This window comes from Dendrobates tinctorius, unplaced genomic scaffold, assembly GCF_039654945.1.
Source record: "Dendrobates tinctorius isolate UK_male_01 unplaced genomic scaffold, ASM3965494v1 ptg000029l, whole genome shotgun sequence".
Classification (NCBI taxonomy): domain Eukaryota; kingdom Metazoa; phylum Chordata; class Amphibia; order Anura; family Dendrobatidae; genus Dendrobates; species Dendrobates tinctorius.
This window is the reverse complement of record NW_027361697.1, coordinates 15,458,461-15,485,135: the sequence shown is the minus strand read 5'-3', so window position 1 is coordinate 15,485,135 and position 26,675 is coordinate 15,458,461. Positions and strand designations below refer to the sequence as shown.

The 26,675-nt window shown below is 45.9% G+C and overlaps 1 protein-coding gene across 2 annotated transcripts in view; it reads left to right on the top strand.

Moving 5' to 3' along the window:
* Nucleotides 1–11,712: 11,712 nt before the first annotated feature.
* DPYD (dihydropyrimidine dehydrogenase) overlaps nt 11,713–26,675 on the top strand; it is a 1,593,199-nt gene continuing 1,578,236 nt past the window's right edge. For both annotated transcript variants that reach the window (XM_073571402.1, XM_073571401.1), the window contains exon 1: nt 11,713–11,894. In XM_073571402.1, coding sequence (XP_073427503.1) covers nt 11,856–11,894 — 39 coding nt within the window. In that variant the 5' untranslated portion in view covers nt 11,713–11,855. The remainder of the gene's footprint in view (nt 11,895–26,675) is intronic.

Below are 26,675 nucleotides of genomic sequence, written 5' to 3'. Positions count from 1 at the left end.
CTTGTAACCTTCAGATTGTTGATATTATTCAACAATTTTGGCTGTCTAGTCCTCAGACAGTTCTCTTCTCCTCTTTCTTTCCTTCATGTTTAGTGTGACACACAGAAACACACAATGCAAAGAATGAGTCAACTTCTCTATTTATCTTGTTTCAACTATGATTTTCATATTGCCCACATCTGTAATTTGCCACAGATGAGTTTGAATGAGCATCACAAAGTTGTATACTTCCAATTTTTGAAAGGTGTTAAAAATTTTGTCAAGACCATTTTGGATTTTTTTGTGTGGAATTATGTCAATTTTTCCCTTTTTTTCTCTGTTTTGTGTGTTGTTCCAATACATGCAAACTAAATAAACATTTGTATAACACTTCCGGCCTTGACTATTAAAAAAATATCAAAACAGAGAGGAAAGAACGATCATCAAGCCCAAAGTATATGAAAATATGAAAATACTTTATTGCAAATCCATGCAAAAAACAGGTTAAAAAGTGGATGAAGCCACAGAGCATATGTACAATTTGCAAACAGGACGTGGGTGTGCTGATGTAGCCATCTAAATATCCAATATTAAATCACAGTGGTAAACAACCATTAACGGATATGGGAAAATTGAAGTATGTTACCCCCAAAAATCCGCCATCAACAATACATTGGTCAAATATATAAAGATAGGTGGGAATGTCACATGGCAATCCATCACAGATAAAGGCATGCATGAGACAACAGTATCAAAAGGAGGTATTCATATGTAAAATAGATTCCAAATTAGCATACCTATAAAGATATCCTGTAGACCAGTGGTCCCCAACCTTTTTTGCACCAGGGACCGGTTTCAAGCAAGACCATTCTTCCATGGCCCGGCAGGGCGGGGATGGAGGTGTGGCATGGGCGGGGCTTTGGTCATAAGGGGGCGGGGCTATGGACACGGTTGTAGTGTAGCAGTGCATACTTATAATTAAATAACATTTATAATGTGACTCAACTCGCCATAGGTTTTGAATAAGTGCTCCATCACCCCCTTCTCCCCATCATTGCCTTCACCCCATCACTCCCCTCTCCCCATCATTGCCTTCACCCCATCACTCCCCTCTCCCCATCATTGCCTTCACCCCATCATTGCCTTCACCCCATCACTCCCTTCTCCCCATCATTGCCTTCACCCCATCACTCCCTTCTCCCCATCATTGCCTTCACCCCATCACTGCCGTCTCCCCATCATTGCCTTCACCCCATCACTGTCATCTCTCCATCATTGCCTTCACCCCATCACTGCCGTCTCTCCATCATTGCCTTCACCCCATCACTGCCGTCTCCCATCATTGCCTTCACCCCATCACTGCCGTCTCTCCATCATTGCCTTCACCCCATCACTGCCGTCTCTCCATCATTGCCTTCACCCCATCACTGCCGTCTCCCCATCATTGCCTTCACCCCATCACCCCCTTCTCCCCATCATTGCCTTCAGCCCATCACTCCCCTCTCCCCATCATTGCCTTCAGCCCATCACTCCCCTCTCCCCATCATTGCCTTCACCCCATCACTCCCTTCTCCCCATCATTGCCTTCAGCCCATCACTCCCCTCTCCCCATCATTGCCTTCAGCCCATCACTCCCCTCTCCCCATCATTGCCTTCACCCCATCACTCCCTTCTCCCCATCATTGCCTTCAGCCCATCACTCCCCTCTCCCCATCATTGCCTTCAGCCCATCACTCCCCTCTCCCCATCACTCCCTTCTCCCCATCATTGCCTTCAGCCCATCACTCCCCTCTCCCCATCATTGCCCTCTCCCCATCATTGCCTTCAGCCCATCACTCTCCTCTCCCCATCATTGCCTTCAGCCCATCACTCTCCTCTCCCCATCATTGCCTTCAGCCCATCACTCTCCTCTCCCCATCATTGCCTTCAGCCCATCACTCTCCTCTCCCCATCATTGCCTTCAGCCCATCACTCTCCTCTCCCCATCATTGCCTTCACCCCATCACTCCCTTCTCCCCATCATTGCCTTCACCCCATCACTCCCCTCTCCCCATCACTCCCCTCATGGCCTTCTCCTCATGTCCCCATCTCCTCCAGGGCCAGGCTACACAAACACAGACCAACACACACACACACACACACATACATATTATACGTACATACACACATTATACATACACACACCACCTCTCTCCTCTCACCTGCCCGCCGCCCACGTTTCCTCGCTCTGACACAGCAGCGGCCGCGCTCCTCTCTGTGTCAGTCAGAGACAGGAAGCGCGGGCGGCGGGCAGGAAGCTGGACGGGTCCTTGCAGCTCCGCTCCTGCTATTCCCTCCTGCAGGCAGCGGAGCTGCTTGGATCGCTCCCTGGCCGCCGCCCCAGCCCCCGCTACATCACTGACCGCCCCTGGCTCCCCTTGTGTCCGCGGACCGGCAAGGGCACTGCAGCGGCCCGGTGCTGGGCCGCGGACCGGCGGTTGGGGACCCCTGCTGTAGACCAACAAAGAGGCAAAGTGGGGGGAGGGCACCAGCAACACCCGCGTCATCCCGACACGGGTTTTGGCAAAGCCTTCGTTCTCTCTTGCTATTTATGATATTGACGATCAGTCCGGGATTTTATCTGTTATCAGGGTATCATAATGAATACTATGATTTTGAAAAATAATATAACTATTTAGAATGATGCCACCATATTTGTTGAGCTACTTTGTTATTAAAAAAAAAATATATATGTATATATATGTATCTATATAATATAACGGGCTAAGCGTCACTCTGTCTGAAACTTTTATAGACTGTGCAAACGCGACACGCTTGCGCAGTCTGGCTCCAGACAGAATGAGGTATCCAGCGGTGAGGAGTGTGTATCTATGGCTCCGGAGATGGTGGTACCGCACACACTGCATACTGCGATTTCCGGCGCCATACTTGCATACTTACCTGACCAGGAGGAGCGTTGCTGCGGCGCTTCTCTTCGGCCATAGAACGGGGCCGGAGTGTGCATGATTATTGCGCATAGCGTTATCCGGCGCCATTTTACTGAAGATACGTTTGCAGTGTGTCTTCAGCAATATGGCACCGGACCGCGCGGTATGGGCATGCGTGTAGTCGGGCACCACACTCCTCCCCTGGCCTCCAGCAGAATGTGACACCGCTGGAACACAGGGAAGAAAGGTGAGTATAATTTTTTTTGTATGTGTGCTGTTTAATAGGGGTGAGGGGGACCATGCATACCAGGATTGTGGGGTTAGAGGACCATGCATACCAGAAATGGGGGGCGAGGGGACCATGCATTTCAGGATAGGGGATGAGGAGACCATGCATACCAGGATAGGGGGGTGAGGGGACCATGCATACCAGGATAGGGGGTACGGGAACCATGCATACCAGGATAGGGGAGTGAGAGGACCATGCATACCAGGATAGGGGGTTGAGGGGACCATGCATTCCAGGATAGGGGGGTGAGGGGGCCATGCATACCAGGATAGGGTGGTGAGGGGACCATATGTACCAGGATTGGGGGGTGAGGGGACCATACAGGGTTGGGGGGTTAGGGGACCATGCATACCAGGATAGGAGGGGGCAGCACATACCAGGATAGGAGACCATGTACCAATAAAAATGCTCGCTACTCGGGCGTAGAGCGGGTTCATAGCTAGTATATATATATATATATTAATTTGCACAGCACTGTATATATGTATATATATATATATATATATATACACACATACATATATACAGTGCTGTGCAAATTAATTGAGGGAAAGCATTTTTTTTAAGTAAAATCGTAATTTGGTTACCAGTCAGTGATTCAAACCAGTTTTAACTGCTTTGAACAGGTATGAGTGTACAACCTTGAGTTACAAAGTGTGGTTTGACTGGTTTTAGTCAGAAAATAACAGCTAGCTGCCCCCACAGCTTCAGTTGAGAGCTTGTTTCTGTGAGGAGTGGTTTAGTGTACATTTTCTCTCAGTGTGATTTGTGCCTGTAAAAATTGATGTTACTCCGCAGAAGTCTAGAATTATTACTCTTACTGAACATACAAGTCTGGCTGTACGAGAAATCGCTTCCACCGTTGTTATTGGAAAATCTACAGTTTCAAGAATAATTCGCAGACTGGATCGTTTTCTCCAAAACGAAAAGGGAAATGTGGAAGAAAAAGGAAAATGACACCAAGAATTGATAAAACACTTATCAAAAATTAGTAAAATTTATTACTATTATATGTGGGGAACTACATATTAAAAGTTTTCCAAAAATTGATCACCACATGGGTCCTATCTATGACGTCATAAGACGATGACAGCCATCGCACTAAAAATAACGAATATTTACCTATTTCAAAGCTGTAGCTTTAGGTTACAGAAGAGTTTGCATTTTGTATACTATATATTTTCATATAACAATTTTTATGCAAAGTTTTATACTAACTACATGGACAGGCGCGGTCATGACGTCATCAATGACGTCACGACATATATGTACATTTCTAGAAATTATAGAATTAATACACAGTGCATTTTAAGACCTACTTCATCACTGAATAAGCGTGTCAGGTCAATAGTCACTATTTTCATCATCAGACACTGCTTCCTCACTCATATTGTCACAATGCCCTTCTTGACATGGTCCGCATACCTGTGAACAGGTAAGTCCGTGTCTTTTGCAAGTGCACCGAAGTGTACTACAACCACGAGAACAATTGCAGTGATTTATTTTCAGAAGTGTTTCTGGTGCGGGTGAAGTATCCATCATCACTGGAACTAGACTGTTGTTCTGCAATTCCCATCCCCATTCAGTAGTGTCCATGGCCTCACCATTGTCCATCCAAAGCATCACTTGGAGGTAACTCCGAAGGGTATGATGCTTCGTTGCAGAGGAGGTCGGTGGCAGTCGTTCTGGTGTAACAAAGATTTTGGCTGATCCAGCTTTTTTGCAGAGAGTAGAATACCTCATTGCAGACAGATTGGCTCCAGGTTTGCCCCCAAACAATGCCACCATCGCTTTACACCCAGCGTCTTCAATCTCAGCTCTGTTTTTGTTAGGTGTGGAAAAGATTTTAGCACAGCTATTTAAGACCGAGTCTTCCTTCAAAACCTTGTGTAGACCGAGTTTTTTTCCGATTCCAAAACCTGCGGAAGTGGTATCGCAACCCGTGAATGCATGAAGGAACAGAAGACTGCTGCAGACATGGTTTCCCAGGAACTTCTTCATAACCTTAATGTCGTATACTGTTGCAGGACTCCCTTTATCCGAGTAGAAATAGTTGCCATCGCTGGTTGACGCGTGATAAAGTAACAACACCAAAAGATCTGTATCTTTGTTGGATGACATTGACACTGCTGCCTTAACAATCTCCACATCTGCATCCCCCTCTGATTGTATTACGTGGCAACCTCTGTCATTCATTCGCTGTGAAACGAGATTGATAAGAGACTGTTTGTTCTCCACATTCAAAAGGAAGTCCTCCTTTTTCCCGACAAATTTCGTTCCTTCAGCAATGTTCACTTTGTTACTTGTTTTTTGCGCCGTCGCTGATGGGTAATGTCCTTAGTAGTGTTGAGCATTCCGATACCGCAAGTATCGGGTATCGGCCGATACTTGCTGTATCGGAATTCCGATACCGACTTCCGATATTTTTTCAATATCGGAATTCGGCATCGGAATCGGAAGTTCAAAGTTGATTGACAGACTGACGTCATCATGATGCGCGGTGTGTGCGCATCATGATGCGCCGTCATTTCGGGCCTTCCGGGGGTCTCTGCCGGCCTGCCGGGGGGCTGTGCCGGCCTGCCGGGGGGCTGTGTGGACTGCCCGGGGTCTGTACCGGCCTGCCGGGGGGCTGTGCCGGCCTGCCGGTGGTCTGTGCACCCTGTGGGGGTCTGTACCGGCCTGCCGGGGGGCTGTGCCGGCCTGCCGGTGGTCTGTGCACCCTGTGGGGGTCTGTACCGGCCTGCCGGGGGGCTGTGCCGGCCTGCCGGTGGTCTGTGCACCCTGTGGGGGTCTGTACCGGCCTGCCGGGGGGCTGTGCTGATGTCCGGGGGTCTGTGCAAGCATCGCCCGATGGGACTACAAGTCCCATCGGGCGATGCCTGCTACCATGACAGTGATTGACACATTAGCCAATGATGGGACAGTAGTAGTCCCATCATCCGGCTAATGTGTTAAATGTTAAAAAAAAAAAAAAATACTACATACATACTACATGCATGCTACATACATACTACATGCTACATACATACTACATACATGCTACATACATACTACATGCATGCTACATACATACTACATGCATGCTACATACATACTACATGCTACATACATACTACATATATACTACATACATACTACATACATGCTACATACATACTACATACATGCTACATACATACTACATGCATGCTACATACATACTACATGCCACATACATACCACATACATACTACATACATACTACATACATACTACATGCTACATACATACTACATATATACTACATGCATGCTACATACATACTACATGCTACATGCATGCTACATACATACTACATACATACTACATGCTACATACATACCACATATATACTACATACATACAATACATTCATACAATACATACATAGACATACAGTACATATAACATAGAGTAACATACTTACCAATACTTGTCACATTGTTCCCCGAAGCCATTGTCTTTTCCGGAATAAATATTAACATAACAAACCACAAAAATACTCACCCACGATCCGAAGCAGTCCACGAGTGTGTCCCACGACGATCTTGGGTAGAGAACGGCAGCATCAGCTGATGCTGCCGTTCTCTACGGGCTGCAGGAATCCAATGACGGAAGGTAGGTATCCTTCCGCACTGTATTCCTCCGCCACTTTAAAAAAAAAAAGTCCCTAGTCTCACTTTATGCCATTGCTGCGTGGGAAATTCCCACACAACAATGGCATAAAGTGAGACTAGGGACTTTTTTTTTTTTTAAGTGGCGGAGGAATACAGTGCGGAAGGATACCTACCTTCCGTCATTGGATTCCTGCAGCCCGTAGAGAACGGCAGCAACAGCTGATGCTGCAGTTCTCTACCCAAGATCGTCGTGGGACACACTCGTGGACTGCTTCGGATCGTGGGTGAGTATTTTTGTGGTTTGTTATGTTAATATTTATTCCGGAAAAGACAATGGCTTCGGGGAACAATGTGACAAGTATTGGTAAGTATGTTACTCTATGTTATATGTACTGTATGTCTATGTATGTATTGTATGAATGTATTGTATGTATGTAGTATATATGTGGTATGTATGTAGCATGTAGTATGTATGTAGTATGTATGTAGCATGCATGTAGCATGCAGTATGTATGTAGCATGCATGTAGTATATATGTAGTATGTATGTAGCATGTAGTATGTATGTAGTATGTATGTGGTATGTATGTAGCATGTAGTATGTATGTAGCATGCATGTAGTATATATGTAGTATGTATGTAGCATGTAGTATGTATGTAGCATGCATGTAGTATGTATATGGTATGTATGTAGCATGTAGTATGTATGTAGCATGCATGTAGTATATATGTGTTATGTATGTGGTATGTATGTAGCATGCATGTAGCATGCATGTAGTATGTATGTAGTATGTATGTAGTATATATGTAGTATGTATGTAGCATGTAGTATGTATGTAGCATGCATGTAGTATATATGTAGTATGTATGTAGCATGTAGTATGTATGTAGCATGCATGTAGTATATATGTAGTATGTAGCATGTAGTATGTATGTAGCATGCATGTAGTATATATGTAGTATGTAGCATGTAGTATGTATGTAGCATGCATGTAGTATATATGTTATGTATGTAGCATGTAGCATGCATGTAGCATGCATGTAGTATGTATGTAGTATATATGTGGTATGTATGTAGCATGCAGTATGTATGTAGCATGCATGTAGTATATATGTAGTATGTATGTTGCATGTAGTATTTATGTAGTATGAATGTAGCATGTATGTAGTATGTAGTATGAATGTAGCATGTATGTAGTATGCATGTTGTATGTATGTAGCATGTAATTTTTTTTTTTTTTTTTTTTTTTTACATTTAACACATTAGCCGGATGATGGGACTACTACTGTCCCATCATTGGCTAATGTGTCAATCACTGTCATGGTAGCAGGCATCGCCCGATGGGACTTGTAGTCCCATCGGACGATGCCTGCACAGACCCCCGGAGCCTGCACAGACCACCGGCAGGCCGGCACAGACCACCGGCAGGCCGGCACAGCCCCCCGGAGCCTGCACAGCCCCCCGGCAGGCCGGCACAGCCCCCCGGCAGGCCGGCACAGGCCCCCGGAGCCTGCACAGACCACCGGCAGGCCGGCACAGACCACCGGAGCCTGCACAGACCCCCTGGCAGGCCGGCACAGCCCCCCGAAAGGCCCGTACAGACCCCAGAGAGGCTGTACAAGGGCAGGAAAGGGTTTTTCTTATTCCGATACCGGAAGTCCCATAGACTTGAATGGGACTTCCGGTATCGGAATCGGCGATACCGATACTTTTTTTAAAGATCGGCCGATACCATCCGATACGATACTTTGAAGTATCGGACGGTATCGCTCAACTCTAGTCCTTAGTGTTTGGGTCTCCAATGTAACCATCAAATACTATCGTAGCCTTACCATAGTGCTTTAGTGTGAAAGATGCATAGTCTTCAGCGATTGAACAATATGTCTTTTCTTCTGACCACTTCAGTCGATGGAGAAGAGAACCTCCGTCAAGAACATAATGTTCCACTTCTGGTACATCCTTGAGTACTGCGTCATCTGAACTCTGTTCTTTTAAATAATAAATATAATAATAGTAGTAATTGTAAAAGAAATATGATATACACTGAAAGGCGAGTCACATTTAACATTTTACAGCTTTGGTGGCCATATTCTTTGACGTCACATTTGGACCCTTTGTGGTAACCCTATCTTGGTAAACTTTTAGTATGTTTTTCCCTACATGTAATACTACCAAAAAAAACAATAAAACGCTTTCTTGGAATTTGTTCAGGGTAAAGGATTTTTTTTTCGTATTTTGACTGGACTATCAAGAGTGCAGAGCAAGTGTTGTTAGAAGAAGCAAAAATGAACCATTGGGAGCTGATCATATTCAACAAACACCCTCAAAAACAGATGTTTTGGGGCTTTTTTACAGCTGATGGTACAGGGAGCTTATTTCCTGTCGATGGTATGATGAATTCATCCAGATACATATTTGTTTTAAAATGTTTTATTGTGCCATTCATGAATAAATTTGAATTGACATTCCAACAAGATTTGGCTCCATGCCACAATTCCAAGTGTGTGAAGAAATTCCTTTAAGAAAATACAGTAAAAGTGCTGGACTGGCCGGGCAATTCACCAGACTTAAATCCTATAGAAAATTTGTGGAGCATTGTGAAGAGACATCTTTCCAAAATGGACTGTACAACCAAAGAACGCATGATAAACAGTGCCATACAAGTGTGGTTCCATGATGAAGAATTGAAGAATTTATGCAAAAACTTGGTAGAATCAGTGCCAAAACGCATTGAAAATCTCATATCTGCTAAAGGAGGACATATTTCTTACTAAAATTAGTATGTAACAGTACATTATAACATTTTATTATTAAATATTCCTAAATATGTGTTTTTTTGCTTTGTCTCAATTAATTAGCACAAAACTGTATATATATATATATATATATATATATATATATATAACATGCACATATAACATGCATATATATAAAAAAAATACATACATATGGTCAAAATTGTTGGTACCCCTCGTTTAATGACAGAAAAACCCACAATGGCCACATAAATAGCTTGAATCTGACAAAAGTAATAGTAAATCCAACATCTATGAAAATGAACAAATGAAAGTCAGACATGGCTTTTCAACCATGCTTCCACAGAATTTAAAAAAAAATAACTTGTGAAATAGACCTGGACAGAAATGATGGTACCCTTAAATTAATATTTTGTTGCACAACCTTTTGAGGCAATCACTGCAATCAAACGATTCCTATAACTGTCAATGAGACTTCTGCACCTCTCAACAGGTATTTTGGCCCACTCCTCAAAAGCAAACTCCTCCAGTTGTCTCGTGTTTGAAGGTTGCCTTTTCCAGACGGCATGTTTCAGCTCTTTCCAAAGATGCTCAATAGGATTTAGGTCAGGGCTCCTAGAAGGTCACTTCAGAATAGTCCAATGTTTTCCTCTTTGCCATTCATGGGTGCTTTTAGCTGTGTGTTTTGGGTCATTATCCTGTTGCAAGACCCATGACCTGCGACTGAGATCAAGCTTTCTGACAATGGGCAGCACATTTCTCTCTAGAACCACTTGATAGCCATGAGATTTCATTGTACCCTGCACAGATTCTAGACACCCTGTGCCAGATGCAGCAAAACAGCACCAGAACATACCAGAGCCTCCTCCAGGTTTCACAGTAAGGACAGTGTTCTTTTCTTGATATGCTTCATTTCTCCGGATGGTGTGATCTGACACTGATGTTCCTTGAGCTTGAAGTTCACCTTTAGTCTGTTTAGAAGTTTTTCTGGGCTCTTTTGTTACCATTTGTATTATCTGTCTCTTTGATTTGTCATCAATTTTCCTCCTGTGGCCACATCCTGGGAGGTTGGCTACAGTCCCATGGAGCTTACATTTCTAAATAATATATGCAACTGTAGTCACAGGAACAGCAAGCTGCTTGGACAAGGTCTTATAACTTTTGCCTTTAACATGTTTGTCTATATTTTTCTTTCTAATCTCCTAAGAGAACTCTTTCCTTCGCTTCCTCTGGTCCATGTTGAGTATGATACACACCATGTCACCAAACAGCACAGTGAGTATCTGTAGCCCTCTATACAGGCCACTCACTGATTCCAAGATTGTAGACACCTGTGCTGCTAATTAGTGGACACACCTTGATTTAACATGTCCCTTTTGACATATTATTTTCAGGGGTACCATCATTTCTGACCAGGCTTATTTCATGGGTTTTATTTTTTAAAAAATTCTGTAGAAGCATGGTTGAAAAACAATCCCTGACTTTCATTTGTTCATTTTCATAGATTTTTGATTTATTATTACTTTTGTCAGATTCATGTTATTTTTGTGGCCATTGTGGGTTTTTCTATCATTAAACAAGGGGTACCAAAAATGTTGACCACGTGGGTATATATAATATATATACAGTATATATATATATATATATACTGTATATATATGCACACAATTCATCATTAATGTTGTCAGAGAGGGTTCTGATTCTGATATGTGTGTTTGTGATATATATAGAAAAAAATATGTATATATGTACACACAAACACACACACATATTATATACATAAATATACACATACATGTATACAAATACACAGACATACACACAAACACATCAGAACCCTCTTTGATGACATTAATGATTATTTATGCCCCATTGCAATACACATACAATTTCTGCTCAAAGTTAATTTTAAAAAATGGGCACAAAATAAAACAAACATACAAAATACCAAGTCCAAAGACTTTCACGTGGCTGTTCAGCACGACTTTGATTATGACTTATGGAGACAGCTGTGTAAAGAGACAAAGCACTAACTTATGAACTTTGTACTATATGTCACATGTGTTTGGAGCACACACTCCTCCCCGTTCCTGCCCCCTTTTACTTACTATCTCATGAGTCATAAACCATTTGTTAGCCTTAAGTGCAACTTCCACCCAAGTAGCGAGAGATCTGTTAGTAAATTCAGGGACATAAAACAGCGTAAAACCCAACACAATTGTCTCATTCTCAAAGCTATTGCAACAGACACGTAGAGAATTGTAGCAACATGGCGTGCATGCTGAGCAAGGACCCACTGGATATTGAGGTACTGAATATGGTTTTCTTGTTTTCCTTGTATAACAGATGTTTGTGCATATATAATAGATTCTGATATTGGAGACCATGCTTCTGCAGCTCTTGCTAAGTGCATATTACAGTAACTTGGATCCCTGCTGCTTAGTGGTTTGAGTGTTAAATTGGCAGGTGTGAAACTTGATTTTTCTAGCCATGTAAACAGTTTTGGAAACTGTGCATCAAAGTCTCTTTGCAACAAAGGCAATGCAAAAAAACAACAACTTTAGTTGTACAAATTAGGAAAGCTGTATCTGCAGCACAATAGCAACACGGGTTTATTATGTCTTCGGTCTATATGTTCTATCATGCCGCTATCTGATCTATGCATGTCAGAATTACAGCTGTAAAATGTACTTTTATGAGTGACTACTGAGCTACTATGCTGAATCAATTGTGGAGCAAATCATTTACTTACATACAAGGTATATGCACATGGAAATTGACTGATACATGACAGAACCTTTATTTGGGGTTTTGGTATTTACTATCTTTTCCTTGTGCCTAATTAATCAAACTAACTACCATTAGCAAATGGCCATCAAAAGGTTAAAAAAAGGCAGAAAAACAAAAAAAAACTTATACGCATCTGTAAGGCAGCGGTATCACCGTACGCAGTGAAAAGGCAGTGACCCACAAAATTCAAACACAAAAGTCTCTTTAGGCTATGTGCCCACGTAGCGTTTTAAAACGCACAATGAAAACTGGACTCCTTCCCAGAAATCGCGCGTTTTTTTCTGCGCGATTTCACAGCGATTTTACCGCGATTCTGTTCGCGATTTTGGGGAGATTTTCTCAAGCACTTTCCAAGCGATTTGAAGCATCGCTTGGAAAGTGATTGACAGGTTGGTCACACTCGTCAAACATAGTCATCACAGGACCTTGCCGCAAGGCATTACTGGGAACGCTTAGGCCGGGAATGCAGCGCGGGACGTCGGAAGGTAAATATACCCCGATTTTTTATTTTTTATTCTTTTTTTACAGGGGTATGGTACCCAGGGCCTGGAGGACAGTCTCCTCTCCTCCACACCGTGGGTACCAACCGCACATGAGACGCTTAACTTCCCGCATGGTGGGCATAGCCACATGCGGGAAGTAAGCGATTCTCATGCATTCCTATGGGTGCGGAATCGCGGCAATTCTTTGCGATTCTGCACAAAAGAATGATCATGCTGCGATTTTTTCCGCGATGTGATTCCGCCGCGGAAAAAAGAGCAGCATTAGCACAGCATGTGCGGAATGCCATAGGAATGCATGGCGTGCGTCATGTACAAGATTTTTAAATGTTTTTGCAGCGTTTTCGCGCCAAAAATCGAGGCAAAAACGCTTAAAAATCGCATCGTGGGCACACAGCCATAATGTGTTTTTTCACAGCATTAAAGGTCCAATCCACACAAGTGCATATAACTTCAGTGCATATAACTAGTACCCATTTCACCATTTGCAGAATATATTATACGGCAATTTTCATTTTACAGACACTAAACAAGCCAGTCTTCCTCTGACTACTTCTTGTGGGTGTCTATGCGCCATATCCAAGACTATTCACACAGCATTACATGTTGCAGGCCCTACACACGCTATTCCTCTGATTAGTTCCCGTGGGTGTCTTGCACTGCTGCATCACAGTCTCTTTACTCACACAGCCATGTATAGTCCAGGATATCCCCCGGGTCACAGCCAGGCACCATATCCACCTGTTTTGCAATCGTTACACATGCCAGTCTTCTTTCGGGCACAGAACATCCACCTCAGGTTCACCTTTGGGCACAGGACTGTCCACATCTGAGACCAGTCACCGTGGATGACTTGCATTTCTGTATACACTGCGGGTTGCCAGGCCTCACTCTGGCCCTGACACACCTGAAACTCAGTAGGCACTTACTCAGACCTCTCTAACCCTTTCCTGCAGGGCTTTTATCACAGAAACCTGTGGTTTTCAGCCACATGGAAAACCTGGATCCAGAATGGAACAGACTACAACACTATCATACTGCAATCTGTTTTAAACGACATCCAGAGCAGGTTTTCCCTACCTCTGTCTTGGACATTAACATGCCCAAGACTAAAGGCCCTTTTACATTTAGCGATGCACCAGCGATCCGACCGGCGATCCGACCCGGTCAGGATCGCTGGTGCATCGCTAAATGATCGCTAGTGAGCTTTTACACAGAAAGATCTCACAGTGATGCAGCAGTGACGCAGCGCACGATACTCACCTTTCACACACAGCGATCCTGACGTCCTCCCGCCCGCGTCCACGCGTCGCTCGTCTCACACAGCAGGAAGCTGACGACGAGAAATGGAGCCGCCCAATCTCGCGCGATCAGCGATGGACAGCGGGGGAGCCGGTCGGAGGTAAGTATCACACATAGCGATATCGCTAGCGATATCGCTATAGCGTCACAAAACCAGTGACGCTTTAGCGATATTCCTAGCGATATCGCTATGTGTAAAACCCCTAACACTTACTTTTATTATCAATCTGCATTTCAGTCACAGCTACGCTCGTGACTGACATGCACACCTATGGTCTTCATACACCTCCTTGCATATCATGGGGAGATATGCAACCCCCCTACCTGTGACATCAGTCATTGATTCCTCATTGCAATAACCGCTTTGCCTGTGACGGCAATGCATCCTCATAGCCTCAATATGCCTACGTGTGTATCCTGAAGAGAACATACAGCACCCCCTAGCTGTAACCGGGGTCACTGCCTCACACATCTTACCGCTCATTTCTTTGGCTCTTCTGCTTCTCAGCAGCACCGCTCTGGTCCTCTTTGGATCTTCTCATTACTACCGCAATTATGCACAAGTTGGTGCATGCTCAAAACCATTAAGGCCCTTTTACATTTAGCGATGCACCAGCGATCCAACCAGCGATCCGACCTGGTCAGGATCGCTGTTGCATCGCTAAATGATCGCTAGTGAGCTTTCATACAGAAAGATCTCACAGCGATGCAGCAGCGACGCAGCGCACGATACTTACCATTCACACACAGCGATCCTGCGTCCTCCCACCCGCCTCCACGTGTCGCTGGACGTCACAGCAGGAAGTCTCAGCAGGAAGCTGACGACGAGAAATGGAGCCGGACATTCTCGCGCGATCAGCGATAGACAGCGGGGGAGCCGGTCGCTGGTAAGTATCACACATAGCGATATCGCTAGCAATATCGCTATAACGTCACAAAACCAGTGACGTTTTAGCGATATTGCTAGCGATATCGCTTAGTGTAAAACCCCCTTTAGGGCTGAAGGTCCTTGCCTACTGTGAAGACCCTTAGAAATTCAGTATTCAAGACGGTCATTAGAAGATGCGATGAGGACTAGATGCATGATGACTGTTAGGAGCAGAGGGACTGGAGAGGTTAACGGTAGGGTAGGGATTAGATATTATTTTTTCATTTTATACATCTTACATTTATTACACTCTGGCACCCCAGAGCATAATAAAGGGCATTACATTTGTGAAGGGTAACTTCTCTGTGAATCAAATTATTTGTTCTATATTCTTTATATAAAGTAGTGGTAGCTTCCAAGTGGAAGCCACCAGAAGAATGGATAGGTCACTACTTTTAGCTGCTTCATAGCTTTTGAAGCCTGAAGCAATTAAAAAAAAATTACAGAAGGAGGAGCATATGTACAGCAAGGCATTTTTACATTGCAGTACATAGGTTTATTCTTTTAAGGGTATGTGCATATTGATTTTTTTGATGAGTGGAAATGCTCAAAATACTTTTCAACAACTCAAAACTTCTCAAGAACTAGGCATTTCTGCATAGTGTTCATTCCAAAAACTCAACAAAAAGACTCAAGCCCCGATTTATTAGCATGTTTATGCCAGTCTTCATGTGTTGGAGTCAGAGATGCCTGATTCATTAAGAGGCATACATCATTTACAGGGAATCTGTCTGGTCATTTTTGCTTACCATATTATAGAATCCTGAAATAGGGCTTGGACAGCCCTTTCAGGATATTTAACACTTATTGCTGTGCGTTGCCCTGTTGTGTTGTTGAAAGCCCCGGAAAAATTATAGTTGCGCGGCGGCAAGTTAAACATACTGTATCTAAATGCAAAATGAATGTCCCACCCTTCCCCCACTCATAATCCCATCCATCCCTTTGGGCTGGTGTCAGCGATTCAGTCAGACTGCGGTAATACTCGTCTGAGGATCGCATCGCATACCTGGGACTGCTGTCTGATCTCCCGACCTAAGTGTGAAGGTTGCATTGAAATACATGCTGTCATGCTCAGCTCAGGAGAGCATACGGCCAGTCCAAGGATTGCAATGCGATCCTCTGGCCAGTAATACAGCACATGCGTTTTAAGTGTGTTTCCGTGATGGAAACTCATCAAAAACTCATGTAATCCATACTTAAGTATGTCAAAAAAGTTTTGTCAAAGCCAAATACCAGGAAGTGTCAAAAACAAAGCAGCTTTATTTAAAGCAAGACACAAAAGAAGGGACAAAAACTCATCAAAAGCTCATTGTGGGACGGAGCCTTATGGATGGGACAAGTTGCTCTAGGAGGATATTTCGATATCACTGTCATGAATCAGGAATGGTATTAGGCAAAATTTTGAGCAAGCCCCATCCATGGATGAAACTAACCCCACATATAAATGGACTCAGAATGATTTCATATTCATGTGACTCAGGACTAGAAGTGAGCAATTTTGTTCGAGTGTATATGAATTCTACTTGAATATGCAAAAAAATCAGCATTTTTGAGAATACAATATTTCTCGAAATTTGTTTTCTTCAGTTAGCACTGAGTTAGCGCTTTATCCTTGCTGCTATGGAGTCCTAGGTTCAAATCAGACCAAGGACAACATCTACAAGGAGTTGCATGTTTTGTCTTTTCCTAACTCAGTAGCAGAAATGTCCATTCTCACTGAAGGCCGATTTTGCTTGTGATTTAAGAACGAAAGCTGAATTTAAGAGGAGAAAAAAAATCAGATTTCGGTGATAAGATAAATTACAAACATTCTTTCTTCCACGTATACTATTGATTTATCAAACGGTTAACTTTAAAGAGGTTGTTCACTACTTTAACTTGATGACCCATCCTTAGAATAGTTAATCAGTGTCTGATGGGTCGGGGTCCAACACTTGGCACCCCCGACAATCAGCTGTCGTTGGTGTCGGCGGCCTCAAATACTCACTTGCAGAGCTGTCCGTCTTCTGACAGTGGCTGTTGCAGGGTACTGCACATCCGCCTCCTATTCAAATCAATAGGATGCAGATGTGTAGTACCCTGTGGCGGCCACTATAAGACGATAAATTAGCTCCACAAGTGAGTATTTTTGTCCGGTGGCCGACACCGATGGCAGCTGATTGCAGGGGTACCGGGTGTTGGCCTCCAATCCATGAGACATTGATAACCTATCCTAAGCATATGTCATTAATGCTAAAATAGTTAACAACCTCTGTAAATTCACTCGAGATGGAGAATACTGCTCTTTTTACACAGTGAAAAGCTTTCATTGTTTGACAGGTGGCCACTTTAAGCAAAAGAAAGCAGATGCCTGAAGAGAGCAAGTGTTAGACAGAAGTGTAGATATATAAAGTAGCGATGGATAGAGTCAGGAGTTAGTGCAGAAGTTTGAGGACACTATTTTAGAGATGTTTTTCCAACAGCTAGCAAGAATGCATGCAGGGATCAAAGATCAAGGCCACATTTTGAAGGCCCTGTGAAGTCCAAGTGAAAGCTGTGCTGACATCAGGGGAAGTGAAATGTTGCTCTCAGCAGCCAAACACACAAACTGCCATATTAATCAGACTTTTTTTTAATATAAATGTAGGTGGAAAAGTTCTTGAAGACCTCCTTGACATGCACACTTCTTTTTCAACAAATGTGTGTGCCAAACTTGGGAAAACTATCTACAGTATGTGCCAAAATGTCACCACTAGTGTTGAGCGATACATTCCGATATCGGGAAATATTGGATCGGATTGGATCGGACCGATACCCAAAAAGTATTGGATATCGCTGATTCCGATACCGGAAACCAATGCAAGTCAATGGGACAGAAATACTGGAATTAAAATAAACCTTTTATTTCCTTGTAGGTAAATTCTACATGAAGGAAAACAGCTAAGAATAATGGAGAATGTATTGGGGGAGGTGGAGGAGATATTAAAGTCATAGAGGTTTAGCCCAATCAAATGGGATAGCAGGAATTAATTTTTTTTTTAAGACGTTCGGAGTTACAAAGATATTGACTATGTTAACCTCTTTTATATTTTGTCAGATATGTATTTCTCATTACTTCCATGCTCTTCACCTTCTTTTTTACTTCTCCCACACTTTCTCCTTCATGATCCTCAGCAGGAGCAGCATCTTTTTCATCAACTTCTTCACCTTATTCATCTTCTTCTTCACCTTCTTCCTATTATTCTTTTTTTTACATTCTTCTTATTCTTCTTTTTCAACTATTATTCTTCTTCATATTCTACTTCTTCATCTTCTTCCTATTCTTCTTCTTCATCATATTCTTATTTGTAACAGGCATTCCTGTAGTTGTTATCTATAAAAGTTTGAAGATTACACCTTCCGTTTTGCCTGTTACAAAAGATTTACAACAGGATTTGTCCGCGTTCAGTTTGGCCTGCAGCAGCAGGCATTTTCCAGGGGCATCACGAGGAGGAACGGACTCACCCCCATACACTGCTTAGTCTTCTTCTGCTTATAATTTAGATAATATCTTTTGCTCTGATTTTTAGTCTTATGCTTAATGTTCTTCTGCTTTTTGTTCTGCTTCTTGGTCTTCTGCTTCTTGGTCTTCTGTCTCTTGTTGTTCTGCATCTTGGTGGTTGTCTTCATGTTCTTTGTCCTCTTGGTCATCTTCTTCAGGGTCATCTTTTTGGTCTTCTTTGGGGTGGTCTTCAGGGTCATCATCTTTGGGGTCGTCGTCTTCTTCGGGGTGGTCTTCAGGGTCGTCGTCTTCGGGGTCATCGTCTTCAGGGTTGTCGTCTTCTTCGGGGTGGTCTTCAGGGTCATTGTCTTCAGGGTCGTCGTCAGGGAGATCCAGAGTGATTACCAAAAACCATTTCAAAAAGCTTGAACTTGGAAATGTAGCAGAAGGTACAAGAAGGCTGAGGAACTGCCGAGAACCAGCTGACGGTACTGGAACCCGGATGGGTAGCAGAAGGAACAAGAGCCAATGGCACTACCAAGGACCAGCTGATGGTACTGGAACCCGGTTACTAAGCAGGAGGTACCTGTGCTAGAAAGCACTACCAAGGATCAGCAGACGTTGCTGGAACTCGGATACCGAGATAGAGGCACCTAAGCCAAAGGCACTGCCGAAAACCAGCTGACAGTACTGGAACCCGGATGGGTAGCAGAAGGTACCCATGAAAAACAAAGTTGCAAGGCCGCGAGCCGGCCGCAGTAGCCGAAGCCCACAGTCCTACAGGGGGTGCTTGTCCTATTGGCACTACGGAGCCAGCCTTTATTGCCAGATCCCACAGCCCACATACGAAGCACCTAAACTGCAGGCACCGTAGAGTCGGCTAACCCGACCGCAACACGACAGGACAATGTATTGGTGGCAAAGTGCCGTTGACACTACCTGGAAACAGCTGGCGTGCTGGAACCAGGCTGGGCAGGAAGGAGTACCAGTGCCAAAGACACTGCCGAGAACCAGCTGACGGTGCTGGAACCTGGATGGGTAGCAGAAGCTACAAGAGCCAATGGAACTACCGAGGACCAGCTGACGGTGCTGGAACACGGAGGGGCAGCAGAAGGAACAAGAGCCAATGGCACTACCGAGGACCAGCTGATGGTACTGGAATCCGGTTACTAAGCAGGAGGTACCTGTGCCAGAAAGCACTACCAAGGACCAGCAGACATTGGTGGAACTCGGATACCGAGAAGGAGGCACCGAAGCCAAAGGCACTGCCGAGAACCAGCAGATGGTGCTGGAACCTGGATGGGTAGCAGAAGCTACAAGAGCCAATGGAACTACCGAGGACCAGCTGACGGTGCTGGAACCTGGAGGGGCAGCAGAAGGAACAAGAAACAATGGCACTACCGAGGACCAGCTGATGGTACTGGAACTCGGTTACTAAGCAGGAGGTACCTGTTCCGCAAAGTACTACCAAGGACCAGCAGACGTTGCTAGAACTGGGATACAGAGAAGGAGGCACCTAAGCCAAAGGCACTGCCGAGAACCAGCAGACGGCACTGGTACCCGGATGGGTAGCAGAAGTTACAAGAGCCAATGGAACTACCGAGGACCAGTTGACGGTGCTGGAACCTGGAGGGGCAGCAGAAGGAACAAAAGCCAATCGCACTACCGAGGACCAGCTGATGGTACTGGAACCCAGTTACTAAGCAGGAGGTACCTGTGCCAGAAAGCACTACCAAGGACCAGCAGACGATGTTGGAACTCAGATACTGAGAAGGAGGCACCTAAGCCAAAGGCACTGCCGAGAACCAGCTGATGGTACTGGAACCCAGTTACTAAGCAGGAGGTACCTGTGCCAGAAAGCACTACTAAGGACCAGCAGACGTTGCTAGAACTCGGATACCGAGAAGGAGGCACCTAAGCCAAAGGCACTGCCGAGAACCAGCAGACAGTACTGGAACCCGGATGGGTAGCAGAAGCTACAAGAGCCAATGAAACTACCGAGGACCAGCTGACGGTGCTGGAACCCGGAGGGGCAGCAGAAGGAACAAGAAACAATGGCACTACCGAGGACCAGCTGATGGTACTGGAACTCGGTTACTAAGCAGGAGGTACCTGTTCCGCAAAGTACTACCAAGGACCAGCAGACGTTGCTAGAACTGGGATACAGAGAAGGAGGCACCTAAGCCAAAGGCACTGCCGAGAACCAGCAGACGGCACTGGTACCCGGATGGGTAGCAGAAGTTACAAGAGCCAATGGAACTACTGAGGACCAGTTGACGGTGCTGGAACCTGGAGGGGCAGCAGAAGGAACAAGAAACAATGGCACTACCGAGGACCAGCTGATGGTACTGGAACCCAGTTACTAAGCAGGAGGTACCTGTGCCAGAAAGCACTACCAAGGACCAGCAGACTATGTTGGAACTCAGACACCGAGAAGGAGGCAAATAAGCCAAAGGCATTGCCGAGAACCAGCTGACGGTACTGGAACCTGGATGGGTAGCAGAAGCTACAAGAGCCAATGGAACTACCGAGGACCAGCTGACGGTGCTGGAACCCGGAGGGGCAGCAGAAGGAACAAGAGCCAATGGCACTACCGAGGAACAGCTGATGGTACCGGAACCCAGTTACTAAGCAGGAGGTACCTGTGCCAGAAAGCACTACCAAGGGCCAGCAGACGCTGCTGGAACTCGGATACCGAGAAGGAGGAACCTAAGCCAAAGGCACTGCTGAGAACCAGCTGATGGTACTGGAACCCAGATTGGTAGCAGAAGGTACCCATGAAAAACAAAGTTGCAAGGCCGCGAGCTGGCCGCAGTTACCGAAACCCAACAGTCCTACAGGGGTTGCTTGTCCTATTGGCACTACGCAACCAGCCTTTATTGCCAGATCCCGCAGCCCACATAGGAAGCACCTAAACTGCAGGCACCATAGAGTCGGTTAACCCGACCGCAACATGACAGGATAAAGTTTTGGATTCAAAGTGACGTTGACACTACCCGGAAACAGCTGGCGTGCTGGAACCAGGCTGGGCCGGAGGGAGTACCCGTGCCAAAGACACTGCCGGGAACCAGCTGGCGGTGCTGGAACCCAGGGTAAATACTACAAACAGAGTGGAGACAGAGGCCTAATTGGAGCAAGTTTAAAATCTGTAGTTGTGTGAGTGTGGACAGAGCAGGAGAAATTGCCGGACACACAGCTGGGGATCAGCTGACATTACTGAACCCCAATAACACTGGAGCATACTGCATACTGCAGACTGCACTTCTGAGCAGCAACTGGCGGTGTTGGAGCCCAGGGTCAATAATACAAACAGAGTGGAGGCAGAGGCCTATTTGGAGCAAGTTTAAAATCTGTAGTTGTGTGAGTGTGGACAGAGCAGGAGAAATTGCCAGACTCACAGCTGGGGATCAGCTGACATTACTGAACCTCAATAACACTGGAGCATATGTTGACTGTGCAGACAGCATTTCTGAGCAGCAACTGGCGGTGTTGGAGCCCAGGGTTAATACTACAAACATAGTGGAGCCAGAGGCCTAATTGGATCAAGATTAATATCTGTTGTAGACTACTGCTGATTTTAAACTTGCTCCAATTAGGCCTCTGGCTCCACTCTGTTTCTAGTATTTACCCTGGACTCCAACACCGCCAGTTGCTGCTCAGAAGTGACATCTGCACAGCCAACACTTGCTCCTGTTTTATTGGGGTTCAGTAACGTCAGCTGATCCCATGCTCTTTGTCCGGCAATTTCTCCTGCTCTGTCCACACTCCCACTTCTGAGCAGCAACTGGCGGTTTTGGAGTCCAGGGTAAATACTAGAGACAGAGTGGAGCCAGAGGCCTAATTGGAGCAAGTTTAGAATCAGTAGTAGTGTGAAAGTGGGCAGAGCAGGAGACATTGCCGGACACACAGCAGGGGAGCAGCTGACGTTACTGAACCCCACTAGCACAGGAGCTAGTGTTAATCTCTGTGCAGACAGCACTTCTGAGCAGCAACTGGCAGTGTTGGAGCCCAGGGTCAATCAGGGTGTAGGCTGAGGCCTAATTGGAGCAAGTTTAATATCTGATGTTGTGTGAATGTGGAGGGAGCAGGAGACATTGCCGGATACACAGCAGGGGAGCAGCTGACATTACTGAACCCCACTAACAAAGGAGCTAGTGTTTTTCTCTGTGCAGACGGCACTTCTGAGCAGCAACTGGCGGTGTTGGAGCCCAGGGTCAATCAGGGTGTAGGCTGAGGCCTAATTGGAGCAAGTTTAATATCTGATGTTGTGTGAATGTGGACGGAGCAGGAGATATTGCCAGACACACAGCAGGGGAGCAGCTGGCGTTACTGAACCCCACTAACACAGGAGCTAGTGTTTTTCTCTGTGCAGATGGCACTTCTGAGCAGCAACTGGCGGTGTTGGAGCCCAGGGTCAATAAGGGTGTAGGCTGAGGCCTAATTGGAGCAAGTTTAATATCTGATGTGTGAATGTGGACGGAGCAGGAGATATTGCCGGACACACAGCAGGGGAGCAGCTGGTGTTACTGAACCCCACTAACACAGGAGCTAGTGTTTCTCTCTGTGCAGACGGCACTTCTGAGCAGCAACTGGCAGTGTTGGAGCCCAGGGTCAATCAGGTTGTAGGCTGAGGCCTAATTGGAGCAAGTTTAATATCTGATGTTGTGTGAATGTGGAGGGAGCAGGAGACATTGCCTGACACACAGCAGGGGAGCACCTGACACTACTGAACCCCACTAACACAGGAGCTAGTGTTTTTCTCTGTGCAGATGGCACTTCTGAGCAACAACTGGCGGTGTTGGAGCCCAGGGTCAATCAGTGTGTAGGCTGAGGCCTAATTGGAGCACATTTAATATCTGATGTAGTGTGAATGTGGAGGGAGCAGGAGACATTGCCGGACACACAGCAGGGGAGCAGCTGGCATTACTAAACCCCACTGACACAGCAGCTAGTGTTTTTCTGTGCAGACGGCACTTCTGAGCAGCAACTGGCAGTGTTGGAGCCCAGGGATTACAGTTCAGGTTGTAGAAACATGAACACAACAGGAGACCTGGATACTGTTGCCAACCAATTATTTAATCTGGAAGAGGACTGGCAAATTCCAGCGAGATCCAGGCCTTGTTCATTTTCAGAAAAGTAAGCCGGTCAACGTTATCGAAGGATAGTCGCATGCGACGGTCTGTTAGTACACCACCTGCGGCACTAAAGACATGTTCCGATAATACACTAGCAGCAGGGCAAGCCAGCACCTCCAATGCATACTGGCTAAGCTCTGGCCATGTATCCAGCTTAGAGACCCAAAACTTGAAGGGGGAAGAGCCGTTTGGGAGTACACTGAGAGGGCAAGACATGTAGTCTGTCACCATCTGACGGAAACTTTGCCTACTGCTGACTGGAGCCGTCTGTGATGGTGTAGACATTTGTGGCGGGGACACAAAACTTTGCCACATTTGAGCCATACAGGCCTTGCCTTGTGCTGAGGCGCTGCTTCTGCTCCCTCTTTGTGCAGAGCTTCCTCCACTGCCACAGCACACAGAGCAGCTTTGTAAAGCAGTAGCAGCACTGCTCTCGGGTGGAATGGAGAACATGATGGAATGCACCAGTGTGTCTTGGTACTCCTGCATTTTACGCTCCCGGTTCAACGGTGTTATGAGGCTTTGTAAGTTGTCCCGGTAGCGAGGATCTAGGAGGGTGTACACCCAATAATCAGCCGTGTTGAGAATGTGGGCGATGCGGCGGTCGTTTCTCAGGCACTGCAGCATGAAATCAACCATGTGCTGCAGACTCCCAACTCGCCAAGAAATGCTGTCCCCTGCTTGAGGCGTCATCTCTGCCTGCTCTGCATCACCCCACCCTTGCTCTACATACTGACTACTAGAGCATTGTGTACCTCCCTCCTCTGGAGAGATGTCTTCATCCTCCACTGACTCCTCCTCTTCCTCCTCACAAAGTGTCCCCTGCCTAGGCCTTTGTGAGAAACCACGTTGCGCAGACTGTCCAGAAGCAGATGGCATTTGTGACTCCTCATCCACCACCTCTTCCACAACCTCCTCCCTTAGTGCTTGCAGTGTTTTCTCAAGCAGGCAGATAATGGGGACAGTCATGCTGACTAGTGCATCATCTGCACTCACCATCCGCGTGGAATCATCGAAGGCATGCAAAACATGACAGATGTCCTTCATAGAGGCCCACTCAGTGGTGGTGAAGTGTGAATGGCGAGCAGTGCGACTTGTTTGCGCCTGATGCAGCTGGTACTCCATTACTGCTGCATGCTGCTCACACAACCACTCCAACATATGTAACGTTGAATTCCACCTGGTGGGTAGGTCACATATGATGCGATGTTCTGGAAGGCGGAATCGGCGCTGCAGAGCTGCAATGCGCGATCTTGCCATGCTGGAACGCCGCAAGTGAGCGCACTCTATGCGGACCTTGTACAGCAGTGCATCAAGATCTGGATAGTCCCTCCGAAAGCTCTGCATGACCAAGTTGAGCACATGTGCCAGACATGGGATGTGAGTGAGGTTGTCTAGGCCCAGAGCTGCCACCAGATTTCGGCCATTGTCACACACTACCAAGCCTGGCTGGAGATTCGCTGGCACAAACCACACATCGCTCTCCTGCTTGATGGCATTCCAGAGCTCCTGTGCTGTGTAGCTTCAATTCCCCAAAGAAATTAATTTCAGTACGGCCTGTTGATGTTTGGCCACGGCTGTGCTCATATCGGTCATAACAGGTAAGCGTTCACGGGTCCATGTGGAGGTAGACCGTGACGGCTCCCACAGCGCTGATTCAGAGGGACTGTAGTATGAGGAGTCAATGTGTACAGACTGAATTCCTGCAATCCTTGGAGTTGGCAGAACACGTACAGCGCCACTCTCAAGATCTGTACCCGGCTCCACAACATTGACCCAATGGGCAGTGAGGGAAAGGTATCATCCCTGTCCATGGTTACTGGTCCACGCATCTGTGGTCAAGTGGACCTTGCTACTGACGGAGTTTAGTAGCGCATGTTTAATTTTTCCCTCCACATGCTTTTGCAGGGCAGGGATGGCTTGCCTGCTGAAATAAAAGTGGCTGGGCACGTTGTATTGTGGGACTGCCAATGCCATGAAGTTACGGAAGGTGTCAATCTCCACCAGCCTGAATGAGAGCATTTCAAGGGCCAGTAGTTTTGCAATGCCAGCATTCAGAGCCTGTGCTCGGGGATGGTTTGCCGAGAATGGCCGCCTTTTCTCCCATGCCTGTGCTTCCGATGGCTGTAGAGTGGCCTGGGAGTGTGAGGATGACAGGGAACGTGGTGCTGTGGGAGGAATGTCACTGGGTCTCTGTACAACAGTGCCAGAGTTTCTTCCATGGCGATCCTGTGAGGAAGCCGAACCAGCCGTGTGTGAGCTGCAGGAAGAGGCTACAACACGAGCTGAAGAGGTGGTAGGTGGTGCTGTAGGTTGGCCTACGTCTTCAGTGTGTCTTTGTAACTCCACCACGTGCTTAGTCTGCACATGTTTCCACATATTTGTGGTATTGATGTTGCTGACACTTTTCCCTCTTTTCTCTTTCTGATTACACAGCTTGCATTTGACAAAGCAAATGTCATCTGCAACTGTGTCAAAAAAGAACCACGCACTGCAAGTCCTGGGAGCGCCCGTTTTAGGTTTTGGAAGAGGAATGCTCCTAATGGGTGCCGAAGTGGAGGCTACAGGCAACCAAGTCTGCCCCCTCCCTCTCCCTCCTGTTATGGCCATTCGGGGAATCTCTTCCTCAGAGCTGCTCCCACCACCTTCCTGTTCCTCACGCAATGATGGGTCAAGGACCTCATCATCTACACTACCCTCTTCAAACACCTGCTTCTCCTGGGTAGTCTCGCCAGCACAGTACGCACCAGAAAGTGGCACCTGAGTCTCATCATCAGATGCGTACTGAGGTGTGCTGACCATATTCACTGGCCCACCCTCCTCTTCAGATTCAGAGAGACAAAGCTGTTGAGCATCACTGCATACTCCCTCTTCTTCACATTCTAGAATGCTGTTTGGCTGGCCCCCTCTTTCCAAGCCAAGAGATTCAGAGAACAGAAGTAGAGATGGCTCCTGTCCAGGGCTTTCTGACTGC